Source organism: Sylvia atricapilla, chromosome 8, assembly GCF_009819655.1.
Source record: "Sylvia atricapilla isolate bSylAtr1 chromosome 8, bSylAtr1.pri, whole genome shotgun sequence".
Lineage (NCBI taxonomy): Eukaryota > Metazoa > Chordata > Aves > Passeriformes > Sylviidae > Sylvia > Sylvia atricapilla.
Genome location: NC_089147.1, coordinates 17151389 through 17173465, shown reverse-complemented (window position 1 = coordinate 17173465; position 22077 = coordinate 17151389). Strand labels below are relative to the sequence as shown.

The 22077-nt window shown below is 40.4% G+C and overlaps 1 protein-coding gene across 6 annotated transcripts in view; it reads right to left on the bottom strand.

The window, feature by feature from the left end:
• Positions 1-21720, bottom strand: part of PANK1 (pantothenate kinase 1) — a 34746-nt gene extending 13026 nt beyond the window's left edge. The window contains exons 1-4 of one of the 6 annotated variants that reach the window (XM_066323867.1): positions 21445-21517; positions 19950-20011; positions 17578-17690; positions 4870-5222 (exon numbers count right to left, since the gene is read on the bottom strand). In XM_066323867.1, coding sequence (XP_066179964.1) covers positions 4870-5205 — 336 coding nt within the window. In that variant the 5' untranslated portion in view covers positions 5206-5222; positions 17578-17690; positions 19950-20011; positions 21445-21517. Of the gene's footprint in view, positions 1-4869; positions 5223-12244; positions 12349-12694; positions 12963-17577; positions 17691-18384; positions 18535-19949; positions 20012-21444 lie in introns of those variants that run through there. The other 5 variants (XM_066323864.1, XM_066323868.1, XM_066323865.1 and 2 more) reach the window with 5 other exon arrangements.
• Positions 21721-22077: the final 357 nt, after the last annotated feature.

Sequence of the window (22077 nt, the reverse complement as noted above, 5' to 3'; positions counted from 1 at the left end):
GAGCTGAGGGCAACCATGACACATATGCACTGAGGTTGAAGTCTAATGCATCACCATTGGTGTGCAGGCATATTTTCAATGAACCTCCAGCTCATGAAACATTTCACCCACTTTTACTGTATTCTGGTGAACACAGGAAAGTTTGAACCTTGATGCAGTTCCAAGTTCATTTTTCACTTGGACTTGCAATAAGAAATTTTTTTTTCTGTAAAAAAATTGTAAGGAACATAACATCTTGCAAGTTTTTAATTATCAATTACAACAGCCTCATTTACTATATCATTCTGGCTTTTATGTCTGCTGGGCATTGCTCCAGGTTTTGTTTCTTAGAATAGCTTACAATCCAGCTTTTCCTTCCATCTCTCTCCCATTGCCTCTCCTCCACTTTCATAAAGACTCTGCTTTCTTTATATTTTGATTATCTTCAGTTCAACCCCCAACCCTGCTACTTTATGGAGCTGAAAATAACCACTCACATTCAAAAAAGACAGTCTAATGCAAATAAACTGCAAGTCCAACATTCACTGAGGCAGAAGATTTGCTCTGTACCAGCTCTGGGCAAAAAAAGCACTCATTAGGAATCCTATGCAGAGCTCTGCCCTCTTGCACAGTGAGCCATAAGGATCTCTCTTCTTTCTTGGTAGAGAAGAGATGCACATTGTTTCTCCCTGTTTCCTCTGAAGATGTTACTTTACCCATTCTCTGGATGTCACTTTCGACTCCAGCCTAGCCTCTACAGCCTCAACAGCTGCTTCCAGCCTCCTCAGCAAGAAGATTTTTGAGTGTCTCACACTAACTGTGAAAGTTACACAGCTCACTCATCCTACAACATAGACTAGCAAGATTATTTGTTCTAAGATGAACATATAAGTCATCCTCAGGCATTCAGCTCATACCACGAAGTCATGCCTTAAAATTAGCTAATAACTGGCACAAGAAAATCACTACCCAACAGCCAAGCTCACTTTTAAAGAATTTTCTTTTATGGGACGGTCAAGGCCTAAGTTTGAGTCTGTGTTGGTAAGACATTTCCTTCTCCCCCTGTCCCAAATGTTCTTGATTAAGTGATTGGGGGGTTTTAGCACAGATGCTGCTCCCACTGAAGAGAGCAGTAAAATTTCTATTAAGACAAGTCAAGTTCTGCAGGTGTGTCTGTTCAGGAAACGAATACAGAGATCCCACCTTTGAGCCACTGAAGTCAACAGAAATTTATCATAGAGCAGGTTTGAATTAAAAGTTTGAATAGTCCTTTCTCCTCTCATCCTGCCCATCCTTCAGTATGAGCTGCTTTACAGAACTGAGTGGCAGTTTTGTAAAACTAAAGATTTATTCCTCATTACATTAAGAGCAAACTTCCGTGCAAGTAATGTGCCTGTGCTATCATGGAGGAGTCACAGAGCACAGACAGATTCATTTCACACGCAAGTACATCTAAGTACTCTTTACTTTTACAGAAGTGGTTACTTGAGCATTTACAGCATATGTGAAGTGACAGTACATAGTTGGGGAAAGGAGAAAGGATTACCAAAATTAGGTTGCAGATTCATCCATGCCTTAACACCACTGTTACCTGAAAATAAAGTCAGCCAGCCATAAAGACTATACAGAGTCATTCAGAGAGGAGGTAAAAAAAGAACAAAAACACAAGGAAAAAAACCCTAGGCTGGAAACAGTCCTTTTGGTGAATTACTTACTGATGCTCTCTTCAATGAACATTAAGTACAACCATATGGTTGGTAAAACTATTTCTGTGGTCTAGTTTAATGAATAGAGTCAATTTTCCTACTTCTAAGGGAAGCATTCAGCTCTTCAGAATGAGTCACATGATTTGCCAAGCTACTGACTGACAAAAGATCCAACATACTGCCAGCAATCAGCAAGCAGACCATGGAGACTTCTTCAGGGATCCACCTCTCCAACGCTGCAGATCATATGAGGGAGGTGAAATAGCTAAGCCTGGTAGCTTGGTAGATTAAGTTGTTTTTTTATGGAAAAAAAAATCAGTCTTAAGGTAAATAGAATATGTCTCACCATTTTATGCTATTTTTTAATACACAAAACCAACAAAGATATCTAGATCAAACCTATTTAACAAATTTAGGGATTCAGAACGAGAAAAGGAACAGACACAAGTAAAAACAACACATTTATCTCTCCATTCTAAGGAGAAAAAGCTTCTATAATCTTAGAAGGCTTCCTTCCTTGGGATTTGAATGTTGTTTTGCAATATATTGCATCTTCGGTCCTAAATCTATGCAATCATAGAGTCACATTGCGAAATACTGTGAAAGACAAGTAACTTAAAAGTATAAGCAAGAAAATAAAGGGCCTAAACAAAAGCATGTTACCTAGATCAAATAAGTTTACTAGCATTTAGCCAGATTTTTTAATGAAAATTACAACATTCACAAACATACCTTAGTTTTTCCACACCACACCACTTTTAAGTAACAAACAGGAAGGCTTAAAATCTCCTCCACATAAGGCATTTTCCAATACTGAATCTTGCAATAGCAAGATTTAGACTTGGCACATATCCTCTACTTCTCGAGGTGAATTAGTGGTGAAATATTTGAAACAGGTATTTCAGAGCTTTGACCGAGCAGTCCTGAAGCTGTTGTCCAGTGTCAATTTTTACACAGCAGAACACACTGATAGCCAGCTGCTGTTACCATGGCTAACGAAGTGTGACAATTTAAGTGCCAGTACCCAGAACACTTTGCCCTTTGAGAGAGATTAAGCAAGCAAACTTCCATGTAAAAGGTAATATTCTGCTTCTGTAATTCTCTATGGATATTACAGTTTACGCCAAGAAATACTTGGTATAAAGGAAGGTATGGAACTGGATAGCTGTAAGAGATATCTTAAGATAGAGCACTTTTTAGTGGGAGTGCACTTCACTGATTGCTTTATGGTAGAAAACTCCCAGGCCAGCCTTTATAGGGTTTGTCTTAAACTACCTGCAAGTGTTGTAGCACACAGGATATTAACAACACTGCAGAGATGTGGAATTCCATGCCAAAGTCCACCAGTCATTTGCTATGTGACCTCATATTTGTGTTCAATAGCTGGCAAAACAGCTCCAACTCCTCCAGCTATGGCTTCCCTTCCTATACTGACTATATTGTAGCTGAGACAAGACTGATCTCTTCTGTAGAATGTGTATTTACAGCTTGTAAGGCCAAAGATACAGAGAGAAATGGTGAGCCAGGTACCTTCCAGTTCACTTCTACAGCTGAGGAGCAAGGGACATGAACTTCCTTACTAAGCAACTGTAGCTGTTACTACATGATGCAGGAAGAATGAATTCGGAGAGACTAACCATCCCAAGGTGATAAACCAGCCTCTTCAGAATGTCCTGAAGTGACCTCCCATTGTCACTAAAGAATGTGGCCTGAATCACTCCCAGGACACATGAAAAGATACTCAAAATCACCTAAACTGAGGCCACACTGACTAGAACTAGAACTCGCCTCCTACTGTGGTGCCAACATCCTTACACAATGTGAAGCAAACAAGTTTCTGAGGAATTAATCATCAGTAGACTTGAACCTGAAAGGGACTTACAATCAAATCAATTTAAACTACAGGAAATCTAGCACTAGTGGTGGACTACCACACCAATTCAGAAACTTGATAGTCCTCCTTGGACATGAAAATAGTCTTATATTCACTCAAAGTGACTGCACAACAGCCTAACAGTTGGAATTCATGTTCAGCTCTTACAGCATTCTTTACAACATTCTTTTTTCCCCTTAGAATCCTGGTCATCTGGTATGTGAGGATATTGATGACAGAAGAGTATTGATAAAGAAAAAAACCTCTTGTACAGCAGGAATGGATGCTTGATGAAGCACACAGAACCAAGACTACAGTCAACAGTAGTTGGTGATTCAGTATGAGAGCTCCCTGGACTGAAGCAGAGACAGAAAAGCAGCTGTAAACTGTCATACCCAGCAGCCACCCCTCAGCCCCAAGGATCAGGTCAAAAGTTAGGGACAGAAGTGCCAGACCCACCAGTCAAGTAAATCATTCACATTAGTCTTAGTGACACTGCTCTAGGACAATCAGATTTGTCTCTTTTTCACAGAAAATAAATGAAGATATGTCCCAATACATATGGATACACAACAGACAATTGCCTCCTGAATGCTTTTTCTCTTCAACACAGCTTGTACAACAGCTCTTCCATGCTTCTGCACCACAACCAATTTTTGAAGAGTACTCTAGTGCAAAACCTCACATTTACAGCAGCTTCTGGAGTTCCCCGCAAAAGCTATTTTTAAATCCTTGGGGATCTGTGACCTACTCATCTCATGAACTGCCTTTCTTTAAATGTTACACTCACAGAATTGAAATCAAAAGCTTGCTGGTATTATTATGGTCCCACACACTGTGCTCCAAGGTGGGTCCTCCATACTCTTGACTTCAGTCTGAAGGTTAATACAAAGGGAAGGGAACCTGAATCAAATCTCCAGCCTGTATGGTTTCATATCTGGTTTCCAATAGATAAGCAGTTTGTGAGTACCTATAGTGTCAGGCTTCTAGGTTGTCATAACACATCCTCAGTTGATTAAGAAGCATCCGATCATCACATCACAGCTGTACCATAAAAACAACTCACATTTACTAAAAACATTCTGCACAGCAATATTTCAGTAGAATACCTAGCAAATAGAATACTCTTCCTTCTCCCCTCCATGTTCCCAACAATGTCACCAATTAACAAATATGAATTGATTCTGTTGCTCCTAATCAGTTAGGATGGACTAAAAAAAAAGTTATTTTCCCAGCAAGATTAAAGAGACAGGCTCTCATGATGTTTTCCCAAAGTACTTCCCACTGAACCCATGTGAACTGTTCACATACCGTTCTAAAGTCTTCCTCAAACTTGTAAGCTCCACCTCCCGTGGCACAGAGCGTAGTGTGCAAACTGGAGAAGTTCTTTTCACTACCCATCTGTATGAACCTGTGCATGGCACAGCTGGGAAAGCGGATGAAGTGCAGGTTTCCTTTGCGTCCACACATAGTCAAATTTTTCAGTTCCAGGTGGACATCACGAATGCCAGTTTTACCATAGGCTGTGTTGGAGGTCAAGTACTTCCTAATGCTTTTCAGGTTTTCCACCTCCTCCTGTTCCTCCTCTGCAGTAATGTCCTTAGGTTCAAAGTAGACCAGTTTAACCAACGTTCCACCGATATCCATTCCAAACCATGGGAATGCTAAGAACAAGGGGTTTCGGGAGGAAAAAAGAGAAAGTCACTATAAACATACAGGCTAGACAAATCACCTAAATCATTTGCTGAATGATAGTTCAGTGCAGTCACAGTAGCAGTATCTAGTCCTGAGAACTGAGAGTCACATCCAATTTATATGCTTCAAACACATCTCTAGGTTAAGGCTTCATAAAACCTCAGTTAAGAGAAAGAATAAAGAAAATCTCAAAATATTCTTGTCTGAAGAAGCAGGCTATAATAAAATGAAAACATTTTTTATTTCCCAGGAAATCGTTTTACTCTTCTGTCACCACCCCTTGACAGAGTACATTTACTGCATTTTACCCAATCGGCACCAATGGGTGAGAAATGAAATGAAACTGTGTTTCACCCAATTGGCTCCAATTTTGCTAAGAATTAAGGAGACAAGGAGGAGGAATAAACCAAATAAACAGGACAAGAAGATTTCTCAAGTCATATTCCTACTGCGTAACATCTACAACTGCCTTTCCAAGCACAATCAGAATTTCCACGGTCACAAGGCTGTGTCTGAAGAGCAGCAATACAGAGCTCCCATTATGCAGGAGACCTCCAGACTCCAACCCACCAGAACCAGCAGCTCTGCTGGACTGCAACACTTGCACAGTGTAGCCAAAAGTGAGCCAGCTTATATTCCATATTTACCACTGACAGACCCGTCCTTAGAGCACAGACTCCCTTTGCTGGTATGTGCATTAGTCTATCACATAATTATATTAGAAATGCCACTGTTTGCTACTCAGCTCACCACAGCTGGCCTAGGTCCTCCAAAATCTTTGTTTTGTTAATAGCAGGAGAAAACGACTATGGAGAACAACCAGCAGAAGACAGTAAATGAATCAAGCTGGTCTACCTGCTCCACTTATATATATGCATACATTTTAAATAGTAAGCCAGTAACTTTATGAAGCATTGAGAATGCAAAATCTATACACAGCCACTGCAGATGGAGGGAGCTAGTAATGTTTCTTACAAAAATTATATTAAAGTACTGATTAACATGTAAGACACATTTCTAAAACAGCAGTCACACAGTCACCTTCCTCTTTTTTAGAGAGGATCAGGCGGACTGGCTAGAAAAATGATCCTAGGGCATCTCAACTTAGTGTTGATACAAACTTGAAACCATAAATACCATATGCATAGCTGATTTTTCTGCCAGTGACCCTAAAAATAAACAACTTGGGGCAAACACTTTAAGAAGCATAGGAGGTACTTATCACACTGTCCTTCCTCATGTGATCACAGATCACTGCTAAGTTACTCAGCTTCAGGCTGAAAGAGGCTTAGTCTTTTTTTTTTTTTTTTACCACAAGTGTCTCAGCATCATCTGGCTGAATATTTTGAAAGTCTAAATTTCTCAATTTTTAATATGCTCTCCCTGCCCAAACCAATCCTTAAATGTCATACATTTACATCAGTTACTTCACTCCACTGCTGTATGCCAAGTAATTGAATCATTGGGTTCTCCTCCCAGCTCCCCATGGACAAGGCAGACATAATGCATAAACTCCAATGAAATAGCTATTATCTGTTGTAAGGTCTTATTTTTTTTTTCATGCTGTACAAGCTGCACAGTGCAATTTAAGTCTAATTTGAGGTTTGGGAAAATACATCATCCTATGCAGATATATGAGTGTTCCCTGAAATTGGAAGAATTCAAAACCAGTGTTTTTAAAAGAGGCTTTATTTTAAATAAGATAAATATGTTATAGACTAACTTGCTACTCAAACACTTATGAAAGAACAAGGTAAACATTTATGTGAAAGCTGTCTGGTCCACACTGCACAACATTTCAGTGCAGTGGAGCTCAGGATGCCAATCCCATTAGTGATTTACACAAATCTTTATTAAAGCTACTGAGAACTTTAATTACCTGATCCATTGAAACAGTAAGTCTCCTCAGATATATCTTAACTATGCAAGCAGGAAGTTCAATTTTAAAAGCAGCATGGATAATACAATATAGAACCAGCCTGTAGCAAAGTATATGCCAATTTCCACTAGTTTTCATTAAGGGCATAAAACCTGCTACACTCTACCTGCACCAACATTTGGTTTAAAGCCATAGTGCAAATTTCATCTTTAAGTGAAGCAAGAAATGTTCTATCCTCCTATTAAACACAAGCCCAGCAATAAGTGTTAAAGTAGACACTAACAGCTGAGAGTTATTCATAAATGACTGCCAAGACATTTTATTTTATATCTTAACATTTTAAGGAGTTATAACCAAATAATTCATGAAGAATAACTACTGTGGAAAACATCTACGAAGTTTCTTCAACTCTGCATAGTTCTTGGGATAGCTACACATAATGCTTGCATTTATAAAGTGAGCAGAAATGCCAGGGCACTTTTTTTTTAAACTAATTCTCTCTGTGAATCTAAGTTCCTTTCATTTTGCTGTGAGCCAAATGGACTGCTGCAGAAAGAAAGAAACTTTGCTTTTAGAACACGAGTAGTTTTCTTCAGCACAAATAAAGAGCCCAAGATCAGCCAACAAAACCAGATATTTCAGTTATGCAGAAAAACAGCCTAGTTTTCCTCGGAACTTCTAACCCCAGCTCTCTGTTGGAATTATTTGCAATAATTCAACCATCGTTTTGACTGGTTGACCAATTAGAATAAAAACCCAAACAAACCAAGTCTCAAAGTTTCTAACAAGTCACAATGAAATTCATATAACTTCTGCACAACTGATGTGAAAGTAGAAACACTTCTGTAACACTTCTGTATTCTAGTGATTATTTTAAAATGTATCCATTGTATCTTTTGTTACTATCACTATGTTCCAAATCAAAATGCACCTCAGTTTTCCCCACATCTATATTTAATTTATCTCAGCTAGTATCTATACACTTCAACTTTCCCGGTGCCACTGAATGTGGTGCTAATGGAAGTGTGCACACAGACTGAAGGTGCTCCTGGGGTTTGCTGCCTCTGTGAATACAGAGAGTGAGATGATTCAGAGGCCACCAAAATTAACAGGGCCCGCCCAGCACTACAACCAGGGGTATGAAAGAAAGGTGTTTGTCTAGATAAGTTTTCCATGAGCTTGAGGGAAAATGGGGAGAAAATAGTGGAGTTTTTTGAGGGGTATTTTTTGTTTGGTTGTTGTTGGTTTTGTTTTGTGGGTTTTTTGTTTGATTTTCTTTTGGGGGGGCCAGGGGAGTGGTGTTTGAAGTTTTCTGTTGGTTTGTTTTAAACTGAAGTCCAGCATTTCATTGCTAACCTAAATAAGTGTCCCTGAATTATGAAAAGCCAGGAAAACAAGGAGGGGAAAGTAAAACCCACCTCACACCCATCTCAGGCTGATCTAAGTTAGTCAAAACTGTGTAATTTACTCTGAGCAGTAAAGACACTGGATATGTTCCAGAAATGTTCTCACAACATAAAAAGAATGCACTTCTTGATTAAAATTGTCCGATCTAGCTCATGAGATGATTTCTCTCTTTTCAGTAGGTATGCAATATACCTACTGGATTATTGATTCTATAACTGATTAGATTAGATTATTGAATCTATAACTGTGGCAAAACCAGACCTATTCTACTGCATTGCTACACAGCAGGAAGCCAAAAAATAACACTGTAAAATCTAGTTTTAGGTCCCACAGACCCAATACAGAAAGCATCAAAATGCATCATGTTCTCAAAAGTCTAGCATAAATCAACGTCTCTACTTATCTTCTTAAAAAAACAATAATTCTCTTTGTGTTAATAAACTGTCCCAACTACTTAGTGGTTTGTCATCGTGAGATAAAAATCTGCACTAGTGCAGAAGCATGTGACAATGCAAACAGAAGGTATCTACAGCATTGCATAAGTAGGTAATCTGATGCACACCAACAGCTGTGTATCTGGGGCAAAGGTTCACTCACGAGAAATTCCACTATACATTTTACCTAGTTTCTGCATTAACTCTGGGCTATCAGGCTATTCCTACAAGGCATTACTATATTCAGATTTCAATACCTTGGATTTTTAAAAATCTTATGCTTAATATAATGAGGGCATGGGGAAAGTAAATATCAAATCACGACATTCTCCTCACAGATGAGCTCAGGAGAAGCAAGAATGAGAGGGAACTCCAGGGTGACCAAATAACATTCACCTACATTAAAGAAGATAACTAAGAGCAATCCTTTTCATGCATTTAACAGCCACCACACAAGGTTAGTTGCATCTTTTTACTCCTCGACATTCAGAAAGATATTGTGCTTGAATCCTGCTGGTTAGAACATTCTTCTCTCTATCTGAGCCCTGGGTTTATTCCTACCCGTTTGCAGCAGTTTCTTCTTTTGCCAAAACTGTTTCAGTTTATACATCTCTCTTACAAGACCTGTATTTCCTTGAAGACAGCCACAGTATTTCAATTTTTTAACAATAATTTGAATGGTGGTATCAATATCCTGATATCTTAGTCCTAAGTATCTCTGATGAAATACCTTCATTTCAGCTGCTTTTCCTTCTGAACACACATATGTTAAAATTCTATTACTTCATTTAAATTTCATTTGCATTGCTTCACACTTTGATGATTTAGGAACTTCCTGTGTTAATTTGGCCCAGAAGAGATGAGAGAGCCAAAAACAGTAACGGGAAAAAAAATCAAAACAACACACACATAACACGGCATAGTATTCTTACAGCTTCTGAAAGCTGATTTTTATTTTAAAAAGAAAGGGATAATAGCTTACACATATTTTTCAACTACTTCTTCCTGTTTTACACAGTTATAAAAAAAAAGGAAGCATTTTTTTCTTTGAATGAAACTAGGATACATAGCTCCTAAAATTAATTATATCTGCTTAGTAATTAAAGTTTCCTCAAACCTTAAAATGCTAGAGCTAAATTATGCACACAAATCAGCTGAAGCCTTCCAGTTCATCTTTGGTAGCAAGGGCTTATTAAATGTCTTCCTCCTCAACAAAAAACCAAACAGACCAGAAAGTTACAACCAACTCCACAAAAAGTTCAAACCCAAAAGCAGAGAGCTTTTTGTTAAACAGGTGTGACCATCCACACAAATGTAGTTGTATTACCACAAACTGATTTCTAAAGAAAAAGAAAACAAATACAAGCATAATATACCTGACAACCCATCTAGTTAAACTAAGGAAAAAAGAAAACAAAGACAGGATTCCGAAGAGAAGCTGTACTAGGTGAGCCCTCTCTCACCACAGGCTTGTCAGCAAAGTACACTGATTTTATAGGGAATCTTCCCTTCTGAGAGGGGAAAAAGACTTGTGAACATAGAATTCTACCTCACTTTGTCAGAAAGTAAAAACAATCAAGAAAATAAGGGTTTAAAGGAATAATTGCTGCAGAAAGACTTCATTTGTTGAAATATTGGGAAATGCCAATTATCTCATTATCTTCTCCACCACACAAAGCAAACCCAGCAATCAATACTGGTCTCATATGCCATGTGGCAACTGAACTTCATTTTGCCATCTGTCCTTAAGAAAAGAAAACAACTGCAAAGGCCAGGATTAAAAGCATCAAACAAACCAGTAAAAATGGTACTGTGTAGTATTCATCAGAGGAAGATGCAGTGGAAGGGTATGCAGTACCAGTACAATTTGAGTAATAATGTAATGAACTTTTTAAGATGATGACAATGTGCTATCATTATTTCCTGTATGACTTGTACTAAATTTCAAACTTTTTCTTGTACAAAATAGACTATATATTAAAAAGCATATCAGCAAGCATTCATGTATTTTAATCAACAAATACAGTGCCCACAAAATCGTTCTACAAAGCACTTCCCTCAGCTGCTCTTCTCATTAAAGCCTCATTTCACTAAAACTCCACACATGAAGATTCAGTTGTCATACATCTTGGGCAATACACTCAGTCACCTACGCTTTTTACTCTGATGGGCTCTTTTTTCCCCTCAAGATGGGATGGAAATTCCAAAGCCCTCATTCTTTCTTAATCAAGTGATTACATGAATCCCTAAAAGCTTTATTCTTGGCTTCAAAATAGTTTTTAGTATTATGGACAGTTTGATATGCAAGTGCTGACCCTTCTTAATTACACCAAATCAAAATGTAAGCCAGTTCAAGTTCTGCAGGTTTTGTTCATGAAGAAAATGTGAAGCAGGACAAAGACTAAAAAAACAATTTGTGACAGAGAGCAACCAGGTCATTGATAGGTTAAACTTGATAGAAGACTAAATTAACTATCAGCAGGTACTGTAAGCACTACATCAATCGGAGAACATTCTAAGGGAAAGTGGCATGAGTAGTTCACCAAGAGCATTGAAAACGCCAGAAAAGACACGGGTTAATACACAGTCCTGTGAAAGGTGCAGCTTGTCAAGGCTGTTTCTGAATATTTTGTTCTGTTTAACCAGGAAAGTTTTTTAAATAATCACTTCAAGACAAAGGGAAAAAAAAAAAAAAAAAACCAAAAAAACAACAAAAACCAGAGTAGCTGAATGCACACTACTTCCTACTGAGTAGAAACATCTTTAAGTTTTGGCAACAAGCAGCTGTGCTCCTGACCATCCCTATTACTCTCTTGGAACATGCCAAATTTGTGACAAAGAAGCAAACATTTGTGGGTTTATGCGAAGGGCTAGCAAAGTGAGAATGAAAATAAACTGAGTACTTTTTTTCCCTAGATTGTTTTACTTGCAGAGTTTATCATGGAATTCAACACCTCCATACCTACTAGTAAGCAAGGCTACTGATCAGAAAAGCATAGAGAATTAAGTAAATACAGAATTAACAAGTAGGACGTTTGAGTCTCAGCCTTAAAATCAAACTGAAATAGACAGCCAGTTCACGAACACTTCCTAAATGAGAAGCATATTACAAACTTAAGCTGTTTAGAAATATTTTTTCCCCGCCAGCTAGAATAACTTGCTCCGGCTTCCCAGATTCACTTTTTCCTTCATTCTAACAACGTTTGGGAAAGCAGCACGCACTAAGCCCGCGGAACCTTCCCACGCTCCAGAGCGCCCCGGCGTTACTCACAGTGTTGCTTGGGCACTATGAGCTTCATGTGCGCGGCGGGGAGGCGGCGGGACGGGCAGGACCCTGGGCACCGCCCGACGCGCTGCTCGGCAAGGAGCGGCCGCCCGCCGCCCGCCCGCGTTTGTGCCGGGCCGCCGCTCCCCGCCCGCCGCCGCCCCATTGGCGCAGGGCGGGCCCTGCCCACGCGGGAGCGGGGCCGTGCCCGGGCGGCGCGGCCGCATTGGCCGGCACGGGGCCCTCGCTCCGCCCGCCCGGCAGCCGGCGTCGGGGGGCGGAACGCCCGCGGCGCGGAGCCGGCGGCCGTCAGCTCCGGCCGGGCGGCGCTCCGCAGCGAGGGAGGAGGCGCGGGACCCGCGCCGCCCGACACCGGGCCGGGCTGCGGCAGCGGCGCGCGGCGCGGAGGGGGCCGGGCCGACGCCGCTCCCCAGAGCCGCCGCGGTCATCACTTACGTGGCCTGTGCCGCCGGCCCGAGTCCAGCCTCCGGCGCAGCCTGCATTTCTTGGCCGGCGAGCCGTGGCTGAGCGGCGGCAGCTCCGGGCGTAGCAGCAGCGGGTGCGGCGGCTCCCCGCAGCTGCCGTTGCTGAGCGGCGGGCCCGAGGGGTGGAAGCCGTTCTGCAGCAGCCCGCCGAGCAGCGAGCAGGAGGCGGCGGCGGGCGGCGGCCCCGCCGGGGCGGCGGGCTGGGAGCGGAGCTGCTCGCCCATGGCGGCAGCTTCTCCCCTTTGTCTCCCGGCTCAGGTCCGGCTGGGCGCGGCGAAGCCTCCGCTCATGCCGGCGCCCGTGCCCGCTGCTCCGAGCGCTGGGATGCGGCGCCCGCCCCCCGCACGGCGCAGGCGTCCTGCCCGCAGCGCGCTGCAGAGGGGCGGCCGCCGCCCTCGCCGGGGACGCGGCGACCCCCCCGCCCGGGCAACGTGCGCGCTCCCGGCGCCGCGCCCCGCACCTGCGGGCCTCCGCCAGCGGCCCCGGGAGCGCGCCCCGGCGGGGCACGGCCGCCCTAAAGCTGCCCCCGGGCAAGTGAGCCCTTGAGTGTGCTCGCTGAGCGCGCTGCCCCTGGCACCGGCTGCCGTGTCATTTTGGCTTCGGCGTTCCCTGGCGCACGCCCATGTGACTGGTGGCCGTGTCTGGCAGGCCTCGGTGCGTGGGCTCACAGGTACGCCTTGTACCTCACTCGAAGTTACTTATGCATCGGTAGGAACGGTCAAGTTTTTGTCTACATTCTCACGTGTCACTCAACAGCTTAGAGTAACTAGTGTGACCTTGAATGTGTTTGACCTCATGCTTTTTTTTTAGTATCTTAGCTTTCCCTGCACAGCACTGATAATCTTGTGACTGTGATTTATTCTCTGACCGCTGAGATATCCAAGTGTAAAACCTCATTTTCTGAATGGAATGTATCAAATATCAAGAGCAGATAAAATAAAACTCAGTGAACTATGCTGTGGTGTCATGTATACTTGAAAAGAAACACTAATTGAATTTTGCTCTGCACATGAAGGTCATTTTTTTTATACAAACTGCCAGTCACTATACACATGGCTGTCCTTAAAGTAAAAACAGGCCTCGTATTGGCCCCTTACACATAGAATTAGTACAGGACGTGGGGCCTCCACGGTAGAACACGCACAAAGAATGAAGAGCTATTATAACTGCCTCCAGTAAGGGATACTGCATTAAGAAATGGCTTCATGAGAGGTAATGTGGCATTCTCTCCACCTCTCGGCTGGGACCAAAACATTATATTTAAGTAACTGGGGGCAAGCAACCGAAAAACATGCACACCAGAAGAAAGACTGTTTGAGAACAAAGTAAAATTTTCTTCCTAAAAACCTGCAAGTAATATTCTGATGATGTTTTAAATACTTAGAGTTTTCTTAATATTCTTATGCATAAGCACTTGTAATTGCCAGCCCAAAAGCAATTGCCTCAATTGAAGAGGGTAAGAAGGAAGACAAGCTACAAGCATTCACTGCTACATGGAGGCTTAGTGCTTCCAAAACTGTGAAATTCCTTGAGGAGTCCCTAACTTACCCGATTATGTTTAAACTACAAAACAAAAGGCTGCTGCCTGGACTGGCACAGACCCTCATGTCATTTGATGGCAGATCTAGGTAGCTGGCTGGGTACACTTTATGAAATTGTCAAGTCCAATCTCTTAGGGCATGAGGAATCCTTGTTACTGTCCCCAGCTGGTAACAGTTGTCCCTTCTTGTCCCTAACACAGAAACCAACTGCACACACAGCCAGCCCAATATGGAACATGAGATCAACCTGTTTTTCTCTGCATCTGCTGGGAGCAGACACATGAGCAGTTACTGTGTCACAGCTGAAAGGTGGCAGCTTTTTACCTTACACCAACAAAAGCAAGAGCACCTTTAATTGCACACTTAAATTTCCTTGTGGTAGCAGAACAGTTCTTCCACTGATCACTGGAATATTATACTCAAGTACTGTGTCCAATTTTAGGCTTCTAAAAATCTTTTGGAATAACTAAGAGAATGAAATGAAAGCATCAAGTTTTAGCCTATGAAATGAAAGAGTTCAAGGGGTATACATTGTGGAACAGGTAGCAGGAAAGGAAATCATCACAGTTGTTGAGAAATAAGAAAATTCATAAGTGGCAACTGCAGGAAGGGAAATTTACTTTACACTGGAGGCAGATATTTCCAAGCATAAAGTTAGAGAAGGATTAGACTTAACAGGAAGTCTTAGCTGTTCACTGCTGGCAAGTTTTTAGGAGAATCTAAGTACCTGTGGATGAATGGTTTAAGTAGAACTGATCCAGACTTGAAGCAAGGAGAAGGCACCTTTCTGAAGTTCCTTCCAATCCTTTATTTCTAATTAAGTATTTCCCTAACATTTTGCTTTTAATTTTGCACAATTATGCCACAGATAGAAGTGCACTGAAACATATAAAACCTGTAAAGTCATGGCATGTATTACAAATGAAGTTTCTAACACCTTGGTGCAATTAAAGTAAATTTCCCCCCTTCCTTTCACCATAGCTTTCTGAACAAATCCCGTTTGCCAGTTCCGTTTTCAGTTAAACTTGTAAGACAATCTACTGCAATATTGACAAACAAAGTCAAGGATGATTTCAGTTCTTTCAAAATTAACATTTACTCAGTATTTCTGTCTTTCTTCTTCAACTGAAGCAGGTGGAAGCTCCTAGTTTATATACTAAAATATTTTCTATATATCTCACTGTAAACCAGCAATCTGGTGGGAAAAGGACTACAAACACATTGTATGCGGAACAATCCAGGACACAAATAACCTTACATCACTGAACAAGTCTGCTATACTGACTCACTGCATATTACACATTTGCACAGCAAACACTTCATGGATTATTCCATACCTGCCTGCGCTTCAGACACTCATCTTTCTCCCACCTCTTTTTATTTGTTTTTAAACACAGAGGGCAAGTCTGTAATTCTCTAACGCTGTCAGTTTCAGCAAACTACTGACTCCTTTGCAGTTAGGATAATTTGCCATGGATGAAAAGTGCTGCGCTCCAGGTGTTCCAGTTTCAAAACCAATGGAATTGGAAAAAAAACCCAAATAAACAACCCAAATACACCACCCTTTCAGGTATATTATCATCAGGCAACCGGGCTTGCAATTTTTCAGGAACCTCTGAGGGTTATATCTCCCTCCATTCCATGGGACTCCTATATCCATGGTCTAAGGCTAAGCTACAACAAGTAGCAAACAGGGGCAGTCCATATGTAAATCTGTTATCCAAAAACAACAAAAAAAAGTCTTACAGAGCACCAGTGGTGTTACTCCAATTCAAAGCCAACCAGCTATAAAGGTTTGACCATATTTTGGAGAGAAGTGGTAATGAGACATGTACCTATCTTCTTAAACTACACAGACTGTTTTACACAATGCAAAGAATGTAAGGCAAGAGACTTCTGCTATAGCTGCCTGTGGATTTATATTCAAGCAGTTGCTGGCACTCTGCCACTCCTGTTTATATTTCTATTCAAATTATTTCCATGTTTATTCTGTTTCTATACTGCAGACCAGTTATACAAGTTCTTACTCAATTTTTCCTCTTTGAAATAAAGCAAATGCAGTAAAGCAGAATAAATGAACTATTTATAACATTCCTCATAAAAAAAAAGATACGGTTGATTGGTTTTTGGTATATTCACGTATTGAACATATCAAATAGAAAGTGCCAAGTCTAAGAGTCTGGTTATTTCTTCTCAATTTCTCTTCAGAACTGGAAAAAACTCCATACTGTTTTGGTGTATGCAGGACCTTTGGTGGACACATGTTTTTTTCAAGTTCTTTTTCTCATGAATTGCAGGGCTAGAAGACCAACAGTCAAACATAACTATATAATGACAAGGGATAGATGTGTAATCAATGGGACAAAACAATTCTAAAACTGTGTAAAATTCTTATGTGGAAAATGCAATGTCAGAGTATTTAAAAATGGATGTAAAGATCCCTGGAACTATTGGTGTGACTCAGGAAAGCTAAGAAGTCTTACTATTAGCTAGCTCACATGAGAATCCTGCTTCCCCCAAACGTTAATGCATCTGAGAGGGGAAACTGATTGCAGATGACAGAGGAAATGAATGGCATAAATTTAGTCATATGCCTAAATCTTTGTCAGATTGAGGCCAGGAAAGATGATATTGAGACCATCAGTTCCTTCCCTTTTCACCCACCTATTAGTACAGGCTTCTTTCAATTACGCCCTCTGTGGCACTTAAAGAAAACCTGTTGATGTTATGAAGAAAAGCCCCGCAGAGAGGGAAAGCTCATCTCCCCCTCACTTTCATCAAGTGACAGAAACATGGAAAAAGGCACTCTGTCTAAGCAGAAGCATTGCTTTGGCAGTCTGAACAGCCCTGAGGAGGAATGTTCTTTCTCATTGTTGATGACAAATAGGGCATAGATAGATCTCCTGGCCCAAGTGCCAAGCAAGGCAGCATGAATGCTACCTGCAGTGCTGTCTGAACTAGGACACAGAATTGTTTGGGGTGGAAGGGACCTTAAAATACCATTTAGTTCCAACCTCCCTGCCATGCAGAGGGATGCTACCCACCAGATCCGGTTGCTCAGGGCCCCATCTGATCTGGTCTTGAACACTCCCAGAAATGGGGCATCCGTAACTTGTCTGGACCACCTTTTCCAGTGTCCTACTATCCTCCGAGAAGGGAATTTCTTCCTAACAACATCTAATGTAAATCTCTCCTCTGTTCTCCCTTGTCCAATCACTATTGCTTGTGTAACAGACTTGATTTACACATCTAACAACAACAGCCAAGATTAGGGCATGAGTCAGAAGGGTACATAGGTGTAGGCTGGTCTTACCATCTTGCCCATCCCTGTGGCCAGACTTTGCAGCGGTCCAAGTGGTTTCTACAGTTCTCCTCTGGCAGTTCTGAGAAGAGCTTAGGGATTGTGGTTGCTGTCTTTCATCCCAACTGAAAAAAAGCATGCAGCAGTCACAAAGCAGTGATAACCTTTTCTCTCTAAAGCCTTCTCTGCCAACACCTCTGTTTCTATGTCCAACTAGACAATTATAACTTAGTTTACACTTACTCTCTCCAACTTTAACGGATCCTTGGCCGTTAAAGAGCTGACAGTGCTCTTCTTTTATAGGAAACAAAAAATTTAAGTGCCTTAATTCAGACAATTCAAATAAAACTCCCCATATTAGTAGCATTTAGAGTCCTTGATTATTTTGTACAAGTACCAGACAGTGAAGATAAAACAGTTGTTGGAAGCAAATAATCTTTTTTTGTTTTCATGCCATAGTTTCTATTCTGCAGAGAACTTTTTTAAAAGGAAAACAAGCAGGTAATGGATTCAAACTCTTACGTATGCAAAAAAGCTAAAGAACTCATTTCCAATGCACTCTCCTTTGCCCCATAAAGTCTACCTTGTACCCAAGTATTTGGCTCAGTGTACTGCTGCTAATCTTTAACTATCGAACTTAAATATACAAAATGTGATTAGAAAACATGCAAGTTCACAACCCACTGATTGAGAAATAATGTTCATGATCATAAAAAATAAATTACAGCAACAAGTGGCAGAGCACTTAGTAGAGAAAACAATGGCCTTTGCTCCTGATTGCTCCCCCACAGACAATTATCCTCATGTATGTATACATACTGGTTTTGCTCAGCTGAATGTCTTCACTTTCTTTTCAACTCAGCATTTTCATGTGGTCCTTCTCAATGCAATCAGGAGGTAAGTGATAGTTTCAAAACAAGCACTTTGAAAGAATGAATGGCTACCAAGTACAAAAGACAACCTGTTCCTTATTCAGCACTACCAGATGCAAAGAGGAGAAACTGGTTCTCCTATCAAAAGTCACCTGCACAAGACTTTTTACTTGCATTGGTCTGTATTCCCAGAGTTTAAATGCTGACATGAAATGTCCATGGATATTAATGATAATGAATCAGGTAACAACAGGAAACCTGACTTCCTATGCCTGTGTTTGGAAGAGATAAAAGAGGTACCTCTTTAAACTATTCTAGCTCCACACACACACCTCCAATGCAGACAAAACTGGCTTACTCCTCTAACTCAGAAGGGAACACAGTGTCCATCAGAGCTTAGAAAGGACACAGAGGTTTAATTTTCCTTCTTTTAGCCAAGAGATGACAATTAGTGTAAAATGGTACGCACCACACCTTTAGTATTTCTCCAGTATCAAGGCAGTGTATGTCAGAATGAATATTTAAGCACAGGGTTTAGGTCCAAACAACACAACTCACCTGGAGCTAAAAATTTAGTAGAACATGTGCTTTCAGACAGATAAACCAAAGATCTCTTTAGGCTAAAAAAAACATTCATTATGTCCTTGAGAGTTAAAGTTGAAACCACCGACAATAACACACAAATGTTAATATTTTAAAAAATACCCTTTTAACCTATATTTGCAAAGAATGAGAGTCTTGTGTAGGAAGGAGCTATGTTACAAATAACAAATTTGTCCTTAAATGCTCCAACTACCTGGTAACAAAGAAGGAAAACAACCTTATGCTAGCATTGGGTGGGTTTGCCATAATTATATCTTCTAAATATTTCTGGAACTAGTTACTTTACCTTAAAATAAATATGTTCTGTGCTGTGCATTTTATTATGTTCAAGAAGCCAATTTAGAGCTTTCAGGTTTTCACAAGATCAATACAAAATACGTGTACACCAAAACAAAATACCAGAATTGTAATTATAGACTTCTGTTTCTTCATTAGATACATTGTGAAAAAAAATCCCTACCAATGAAAGCATCTTTCAGAGTCTCTTCTGCATAGGAGGCGATTTATATCTCACTGCAGGGATCTTAGTGTCACCAAAATATTTGTTTTATTTTAATAAAACATATCTAATGCAAACACACGCTTGGTCTAATGGGAATTTACAACTAAAAGACACCATACGTGTGATCAAAACAAGTTCTTTGGATCAATTACTAAAATGGTAACATGAAGTGTCTAAGAAACATATGCCAAGTACTATGGAGCACAGAAGACTTTGTATCTTGTAACATACAGCGTAACACCCTGGGAAGGTACTTTGACACTCACATATAAAGTTCTGGTTATACACATTCATTGTTCTTTTCAAGCCAAAATGCTAAATCAGACTCCTTGATCTCATGAACACTGCTAACCAAATTTATTGTATTTATCCTTAATTTTCACATGGATGTCAGATAAAGAAGCTACCGTTTCTTTTGGTGCCAGTGATATCACACATGGAATGAGAAAACAAAAACATTGTGTATCTCCTGTAAAATAGAAGACAAAGATACCTTTTTTTTCAGTTCACAAAACCTTTGTATATCCACTGAAAACAGAACTGACACAGCAAAGACGCCTCATCCTTTTTTCCTGACTGCTCTAAAAGTAGTAAGCACCCACTGATTTGTTTTTTCTTCATTTATAAAATTTAATTAATATACCAGAGGAGACATGTATGTTATCTTCATTCCATTTCCTATTAGAAGGAAAGGGGGAACTGAACCAAAAACCAAAACCAACCAAACAAAACCAACCAAACAAAAACAAAACCCCAAAATACACACACAAAAAAAGGAAAATAAAAATACTGAGAACAAGCAGAACAAGCACACAGATCAGAAAGGAAGGTACATGTACCACATCAGAGAAAGGTGTAAGAAAATTAGTGATGCAGTGGTTATGACGCATCAGTGGTCATGGACTCTACACAACATAATGCCCACAAATAGGACATTACTCTTCATTTACAGGCATAACTGCAATCTGATACAAGCTGAAATCAATGCATGTAACCTAAAATCCTAAACAAACAAACAAACAAAAAGTTGTCTGATTTATGACCTCATTATCATCCACAGACCTTAGATCCTCCCAGAACATATATAGACAAACACAGACAAAGTCATTTTTAGAGCAGATTCATTCCCATACTTTGAAGCAAATGCAAAGAGCACCAGTGATGAACTCATCATGACTATTTTCACAGGAATGGCAAAGACAAACAATTAATGAAAATATTAGGGAAAAAAACCCTATCTTTCCTGCAGAGAGAAATCAGGCTGGAATCCTAATTTCAGTGAACTAGAAAGTCTGTGATTAAAACAAAAATCCCAAAAGTCACCACCCCTAATCACCAACCAAGTTTAGATTTGATTATAAGCAGATTGACTTCAGTCACAGCATAGATTGACATAAGGAAAAAAGGAAGAAAACAAAACAGTTCTGAATTTAAATCATTTTCACCTACATAGTGCTCTGTGCACAGAGATTTTTAAAACCCTTTACAAACTCTCAATAACTGCTCTTCTCACCTTCCATTTAAATAAAAAACAACAATGCTAAAATAAAAAGTAGCAAGAGAGCTGAGAAAGGACTGGCACACAGGTCTCACTTCTAAAATGAAAGCTATCTTTGGATCAGTTTGGGCCAAAGAAGAAATTTAAACATCGATGCCGTTCAACTGAAAAATTTAGTAGCAGAATTCCAGAGCCATTCTCAGGTTTTTAAGTCATTTGCCTAGGCAGGGTCAGTGCCGAAACAGAAATCTGAAAGACTTCTAATTGAAAAACATTGTAGTATCTTAATTTTCTTTAAAAAAAAATATTTGAAACAGCTTCAGTTCCCCAGAAGCTGTAATCTCAGGAAAATTGGCTATTAATCTAGCAGTGCTTTAGACAAGCTGATTAGCAGTCAAACTTACATTTCATCAGGCAGAGAACATGCTGTCTTCCATGTGGTATGGCAGTGCCCTGGAAATACTCCTCCTTCATGCTGCTTATTTGAAACAGGATCCATTTAATTTTAAATGCCAAACAAACTACCTTGCTTGCAGTGTCAGCAAATTAATTCATCAGTATTAGCTTCCTTTGCTGAAGTTTCTTGAGCTTACTAGAAACACACATTTTCACTTCACTGACATTTCTTGTTCTGCCTGAAAATTCACTGAAAAGCTGCCTATTTATCACTGTGTGTACATCCGCCCAAGTTATGTCATCTGGCCACTACCAGTGTGATCAAAGTTCCAGGCACACAGGTAACTGACCTCAAAGCACGGTGTTTGAAGTCCTTGTTTGACATGATTTGTGTTATTCTCTGCGTCAATAATTATTTCTTCTGTTGTCCGCTATACTTACAACCGAACAAAAGAAAGAGAACACAAACTACTATTCAATGCAGCTTGCTTAAAACATTCTCCTGTCTCACTGCAGGAATCATTTCAGCTCATGAATAGCCTGCTTTCTGAGAATAAGGCTGCATAGGTACCTGCAATAATTATGATTAATTTCTAATGTTACTATAAACTAAAGTCTCAATTTAAAAATCATAGTTTAGA